A 7,267-nucleotide genomic window follows, 5' to 3' on the forward strand; every position below is an offset into this window, starting at 1 on the left:
TCATCACCGAGAAGTATCCCGATTATTGTCACTTCGGGGTTGTCGGATCATAACACATAATAAGTGACTATAGACTTGCAAGATAGGATCGAGAACTCACATATATTCATGAAAACATAATAGGTTCAGATCTGAAATGAAGACACTCGGGCCCTAGTGACAAGCATTAAGCATAGCAAAGTCATAGCAACATCAATCTCAGAACATAGTGGATACTAGGGATCAAAACCTAACAAAACTAACTTGATTACATGGTAAATCTCATCAACCCATCACCGTCCAGCAAGCCTATGATGGAATTACTCACGCATGGCGGTGAGCATCATGAAATTGGTGATGGAAGATGGTTGATGATGACGACGGCGACGAATCCCCCTCTCCGGAGCCCCGAACGGACTCCAGATCAGCCCTCCCGAGAGGGATTAGGGCTTCACGGCGGCTCCGTATCGTAAAACACGATGAAACTTTCTCCCTGATTTTTTTCTCCGCAAAAGAGAATATATGGAGTTGGAGTTGAGGTCGGTGGATGTCCAGGGGGCCACGAGATAGGGGGGCGCGCCCAGGGGAGGGGGCGCGCCGCCCACCCTCATGTATAGTATGTGGGCCCCCTGATGCTATTTCTTTTGCCAATATTTTTTATTAATTCTGAAAAGTTGCTCCGTGGATTTCCAGGACATTCAGAGAACTTTTATTTCTGCACAAAAATAACACCATGGCAGTTATGCTAAAAACAGCTTCAGTCCGGGTTAGTTCCATTCAAATCATGCAAATTAGAGTCCAAAATAAGGGCAAAAGTGTTTGTAAAAGTAGATACGACGGAGACGTATCACTCCACACATCGACCGACTCATGTCTGCATTTAGAGTACTAAGTTCATAAGAACAGAGTGACGCATTAAGAAAGATGACATGATGTAGAGGGATAAACTCAAGCAATATGATATAAACCCCATCTTTTTATCCTCGATGGCAACAATACAATACGTGCCTTGCTGCCCCTGCTGTCACTGGGAAAGGACACCGCAAGATTGAACCCAAAGCTAAGCACTTCTCCCATTGCAAGAAAGATCAATCTAGTAGGCCAAACCAAACTGATAATTCCAAGAGACTTGCAAAGATAACCAATCATACATAAAAGAAGTCAGAGGAGATTCAAATATTTCTCATAGATAAACTTGATCATAAACCCACAATTCATCGGATCTCGACAAACACACCACAAAAAGAGTTGCATCGATAGATCCCCAAGAAGATCGAGGTGAACTTTGTATTGAGATTCAAAGAGAGAGAAGAAGCCATCTACCTAATAACTATGGACCCGAAGGTCTGTGGTAAACTACTCACAACTCATCGCAGAGGCCTTGGTGATGATGGAGAGGCCCTCCGTGGTCGATTCCCCTCCGGTGGAGCACCGGCGAAGGCTAGAAGATGGGATCTCGCGGATATAGAAGGTTGCGGTGGTGGAAATAGTTTTTCATGGTGCTCCTGGATGTTTTCAGGGTACGTAGATATATATATGCGAAATAAGTCAGTCAGGGGAGCCATGAGGGGCCCACGAGGCAGGGGGGCGCCCCCCCTAGGACGCGCCTTGCACCCTCGTGGCTGCCTCGGCTGCTTCTTGACGTCCACTTCAAGTCTCCTGGATTGCGATTGTTCCAAAAGGATCGCTCCCGAAGATTTCATTCCGTTTGGATCCCGTTTGATATTCCTTTTCTGCGAAACACTGAAATAGGCAAAAAAACAGCAATTCAGGCTGGGCCTCCAGTTAGTAGGTTAGTCCCAAAAATGATATAAAAGTGTATAGTAAAGCCCGTAAACATCCAAAACGGGTAATATAATAGCATAGAACAATCAAAAATTATAGATACGTTGGAGATGTATCAATGTCGGGTCTCTGCGTGAACCCTTTTGCTACAAGCCTCGCTTTCTCACCACCTCATTGATTTTGTTTATGAATGAGAAGTCACTTGTATTCCAGGGAGGAAATACTTATAAGGATTATGTATTACTGCGGTAAATACAGCTCTTGTGTTGAGCGAGTTCTTTTCTTCCTTAACTTGCTTCCTTTTATGTGAATCAATTTGAGTGCAAGAGGCACTCTACCATGGATTTTGGTTCAGGGCCCAAAAGGTTTTAGCAATTTTCGTAGAAATATATGTCGACAAATGTAGTCTTTATGTGATTCTGGTGGAATCGATAAAATTTGTGGAAATGTATTTATACCCTTTTTAGCTCCTTGTGATTTCTTATAACAATGGAGTCAAGGTGTTTTGATGTCCTAGAACTAAAGATAGTGTGCACATCTATGTTGGGCTTTGGATGATGAGCATTCTATGAGGTGTCTATCAACTAGATGTTGAATTGCATTTACTGATTGAGGATCTAATTTCCTCTATTTTCGTGGAAGCATGTGAGAAATTATAACTCATGTAGTCAGATTTCACCCCCTCTTGATCTCATTTGGGGAGAACGGTGGTTTATTAGATACCTCCACTTTCTCTAGCATTTTACTACAGGAATTAATTTTAGTGACACCCTTGTCATCAGTAAATGTATGTGGCAGATTTGTAATGTGTTGCAAATATATGATTCTCTGATGTCTCGGCGTGCAACACAAAGTACACAATGGATGATCACCAAAAATGACAGATCGTAAAAATGTTTTAAGGGCGTGTTTGGTTGCCGTGCGCTACAGTACCCGCATTGCATACACTTCTCCACCCAACCTGGCTATGCAAATGCAGCCTCAAATGCACCATACGCATGTTGTTTGGTTGCCTGCATGCCCTCTTACCTGCATGGGCTGAACCACACTACCTGGTGTTTGGTTGCCTGCATGTTAGTGCACAAACCCAAGGCATGGTGTTTGGTTGTATGCAAGGCCCGATGTGTGGTAACCTCATTGGCTAGTTGGTGAGGTTACCACCACACTTCGGCAGCACACATCATAAGCACAACAGAGTATAAACAGGGCATCAACTAGCATAATTCAGATATAAGCAGTACCACAGTTCAACGCATAAACCATAAACATGTTCAAAGCAGACTCGATAGTACACTTGAAAGAGGTGGCCCGCCCCTACTCCTTGGCGGCGAAGGCTTCGTCGTGCTTTCCGCACTTGTTGACGACCTCAATGCCATCGTCGTCGAAGATGATGACCTTGAGGGTGTCAGGAGTGAGGAGCTTGAACGTCACCATGTAGCCAATCTTGATCTGATGAACGACTGCGTAGGTGGCCCAACCCTGATCCAGGGTCACCCTGCCGTTCATCAGACCGTCACCTTCCAGGAGCAGCCAGTGTTGTTCCTGAGCTTGAACTCCGTCGGCACCGCGACGAAGTGCTTGGTGAAGTCCAGGGGCATGGGGATGCACTCAAGCTTCGGTGCAAGGATGACCTTGCAGAAGTGAGTTGGTCCATCCTCCTGATGGTAGTGGCCGTAGTTGCGGCGCTTGTTGTTGGGGGCTCCTCCATGCCCTCGTCGTCGCCACCCTCGAGCGTCTTCGGGTCTTCCTCGGCGGTGGGTGGCAGCTCAACCTCGTCGGGCATTGGGTGAAGGGGCTGATTGCCCTTGTTGTCAACGGTCGGGAGCACCTCCATGCCCATCTCATTGCTATCCTCGATCTGCACACAAGTCATGGAGTCAGGCACTGCACAGAGTTCATGGCTAATTCAAGAGCTTGTAGTTAAAACGGCATGACAGTCACTCTTCTCCTCCTCTCCATCCCCCCTATATTTACTCACCCTTCCCACCACTACTTACCCACCCCTCTCTTCTCTCACTATCAACCTTCCTCCTCCTCATCGCCATGAGCTCTAGCTCCAGCTCCAACGCCAACCCCTTCCCTTGGGGTATTGGCTGGAGGGCCTTCTTCCTTGGGTGGACGGCTGGTGACCGAACCGAGTTCGAGAACACCATGAAGGTGTGCTCGAACTTCGGCTCCATGCCGGACATGCAGAACGAATCTAATGCCGTGCTCATGAAGGCCACTAAAGAAGAGCTGAAGACGCTGATTCCTGACCCAGCGAAGGGCGCGATGGCAGTTGACATCATTCGCTGGGCCATGAATCAGGCCGTCTCCGACGACCCTAAACAGAGGTAGAAGTGGTGCAAGTACAAGACCTACTGGGCTCCTAATGACCGCCTTGCCGCAGTGTACTGGGAGACGGCTATCGCGCCGCCGGCGGTCATCGGCGGGGAGCCTAAGGAGGAGGAAGAAGAGCCTAGGGCGCCGGAGCCAGCCCATCCTACCTGGCAGATCGACCTCGACTCCGCCGAGTACGATGAGGACGACCCGCCGGCCCGCACGGCGATGAAGAAGAAGATGAAGACCAACGGCTCGACCAGCCGCTCCGCACGCCGGTGACGGCCGCCGCGGTCAGCCGGTGTCCGTTGTGTACCCCCTTTCCCCCTATTCCCCTATCCCCCAATCCCGAAATCTACCTTATGCATTCCGATCTTGCATGTATGAACTCGTATGGACTGCTATGAACTAGTATGAATTACCCCTATGCTTATCTACCTCTATTCCCCATTCCCGTCCGCCGTGGATCGAATCTATCTCCGTCGATCGAATCAAGCGTGCATGTCGAAGAAAGAGAAGTGCTTACCGCCATTGATGGAGTCCGGTGGTCTGATTCCTCAGCTCCGTTCCGCCGCCGCCGATGAGAGTTGGGAGAGTGAGAAAGAGTGGGGAGAGGGAGCGGTGAGGGGCGGTGAGGCTAATAACTGCCGGTGCTTCGGGAAGCAACGCGGCTTCTCGAGTGTGGCCGCGCGCGTGCAGCCACGCCCGCCCACGTGCACCGCTCGGGCCTGGCCCTGAAGAAACTGCCGATCCGCGCGTTCCCAGTGAGCCAGGCCCAGAGATGCTTTAAGAAGCGTGCGATGCAGGCCCAATAGTGTATGCGGGCTACCAAACAGGCCGAATCCTTCCTGTGTGGGCCTGATTCGATCTTATGCGGGCCTGATTCGATCTTATGCGGGCAACCAAACACGCCCTAAATTGGCGTCATTGATGCTAATCTTTGTGCAAGAGGTCAAAGCAGCGATTTCGGCCGCAGCTTTCCGGTTGCCACTTTGCACCCGTCCGCGCGGGTGAGACGAAACGAGACAACATCCACCGTGCTTCCGTGCGGCGCAGGACAACATCGGCACTGTGGAAACACTGTGCGTCCGCCCGTCCGATCTCTGTCCACTTTGCACCCAGCTCAGCATCCACAACGCGCGTAGAGATCGACGGACGCCGTGCGTCCGCCAGCGAGGGAGAGAGAAACCGGAGGACAGAGATCGGACGGGCGGCCGGCCGGAGCCAGACGAGTTTAAGCCGGCAAGCGGAAGCGCGCGGGGCTCGCGCTTGCTCCCGTCACGGGAATGATTCGCCCGCGCGGACCACGCAACAGTACCGCCCGGGCGATGACGGCCCGTCCCGTCCACTCCCCGTTGCCGCCTCGCTGTACTCCACGTGATGCCTCGCTTCCCGCCCCGCTCCTCCCCTCCTCCCCGTCCCCAACGCCGGACCTCCCCCCACCTGTCACTGAGATCAAGGTTTACTCCTGCCACAGACGAGTGGGGCCGCCCCCCTCCGCCCCCTCTACTTAGTACGCGCTAACACTCGCGTACTGCTGCTAGCTCGGGAGCAGCTCATCACATCAGCATCAGCGTATTAAATAGTGAGTGGTGTACACCGGTGTATGTGCGTCCGTGGCGAGGAGGAGAGCACGGGATGATGGGGGAGGACGCGGTCATGGCCGCGGCGGCGAGCTCGGAGTGCAGCAGCGGCTGCCAGTCCGGCTGGACCACCTACCTGGACGACGACACCTCATCCTACTCCCGCGGCGGCACCGCGCGGCTCGACGGCAAGGGGCAGCCGTACCGGTCGTCCTGCCGCTCCGAGGAGGCGGAGGAGGACGACCTGTCCATGATCTCTGACGCCTCCTCCGGGCCGCGCCACCAGTACTCGGCCGGCTCCAATGAAGGCGCCGCCGCGCTGGCCAATGCACAACGTGCGGAGAGGAGATGCAGGGTAAAGGAGCCTGCGGCAGCGAGGCGGCAGGGTAAGATGGCCGCCGCCGTCGCGTCGACTCTGCTCGAGGACACGGCCAGCTCGCCGGCCTTCTTCAAGCACTCCAAGGTAGGAGTACGTATTACACACACATGCTTGCGCAGTCCCGGGCTCCCGGCCATTTGGTTCCTTCTAAACACACTTCGTGCAGTCCAATCTGAGTTCTGACGCCATTAGCCATCCAGCAGGTGATGGGCTCCCCGGAGGCCAATGGTTACGGCGGCGCGGCCGGGTCGACGATGGAGTACAGCAATGCAGCCGATTTCTCCTCCACCTTTTTCTCCACGACGGGCTTCGAGGTGCGCACCGACGTCAAGCCGCATTAATGTCGCACACGCTTCCTATGGCTTACGATGGCTAATTCGCATAGCATATCTTCTTCTGCCATTGCAGTCTCCCTTGAGCGGATCTCCTCTGGGCAGCTACCTGCATGTGCAGTACTCCCCTGCTCCTGCCAAGCCGATGCCCACAAGACAGGTGACCATTCTCCCGACCTTTTTCCGTGCTCTGATGCACACCGGCAGCATTTCAATCTTATCTTAGAAACTCAAAATATTTTTGGTTCTTCTCCCGCAGGCGTGCAGAGACGGGGGTGACAAGATGGAGAGGTGGTGAAGCCGTCGCTGTTGGTGCTGGGCGTAGGGTGTTATGCGGCTGCTCTGCTCCGTTCTGTTCTTGCAAGCCGGGAGGAGATGGGCAGCTAGAATAGAATAGAATGAGTTTGCGTTGCGTTGCGAGAGTCTTTTTTCATGTCTTGAGGTTGAGTTTTTTCAGATTAGTTTTGCTAGCGAGTAGTAGCTTTTCCGCGTGTGTCCTGTGTTCACTTCACTATGGCTGCAGTACCTGTCGTTGCTCCCCGCTTTTGAGCTGTCAGCGCAGTGGGAAACAAAAACCTGAGGGGAAAGAAAGGAAAACACAAGCGAGTGTGAGATCTCTTTTTGCACCACATGCGTCAGCTGCACTGTCATGATGGCATGGCACCCTATCTCTATCTCTCTCAGGTTTGCAAGCGTTGAAGTCAACCGCTCCGTCCACCATCTTTGGGTTGATGATGGAAGCATCTACTGCTCTCTTCTCTTCTAGAACTAGATATTTTGAATAGAAGGTTAGAGCAGAGCAAGCAACACGTATGATCAATGTCAACCAAGTATCGCCACCACTAGGCCACTGCTCTGTTCATCAATCTCTAACTGCATGCCCACTTAGC

At 52.1% G+C, this 7,267-nt stretch overlaps 1 protein-coding gene across 3 annotated transcripts; it reads left to right on the forward strand.

Annotated features, from left to right (window-relative positions):
- The first annotated feature begins 5,633 nt into the window (after nt 1-5,633).
- Nucleotides 5,634-7,003, forward strand: LOC123095114 (protein SOB FIVE-LIKE 5). Of its 3 annotated transcripts, none has more exons than XM_044516935.1 (4): nt 5,634-6,135; nt 6,246-6,359; nt 6,454-6,537; nt 6,637-7,003. In XM_044516935.1, exons 1-4 carry the CDS (start codon nt 5,722-5,724, stop codon nt 6,673-6,675), a joined length of 651 nt encoding a protein of 216 aa, XP_044372870.1. In that variant the 5' UTR covers nt 5,634-5,721; the 3' UTR covers nt 6,676-7,003. The 3 variants fall into 3 exon arrangements, with proteins under 3 accessions (XP_044372870.1, XP_044372871.1, XP_044372872.1); XM_044516936.1 differs by having other exon boundaries at nt 5,634-6,129; XM_044516937.1 differs by having other exon boundaries at nt 5,634-6,129; nt 6,249-6,359.
- Nucleotides 7,004-7,267: the final 264 nt, after the last annotated feature.

Source organism: Triticum aestivum, chromosome 4B, assembly GCF_018294505.1.
Source record: "Triticum aestivum cultivar Chinese Spring chromosome 4B, IWGSC CS RefSeq v2.1, whole genome shotgun sequence".
Taxonomy (NCBI): Eukaryota; Viridiplantae; Streptophyta; class Magnoliopsida; order Poales; family Poaceae; genus Triticum; species Triticum aestivum.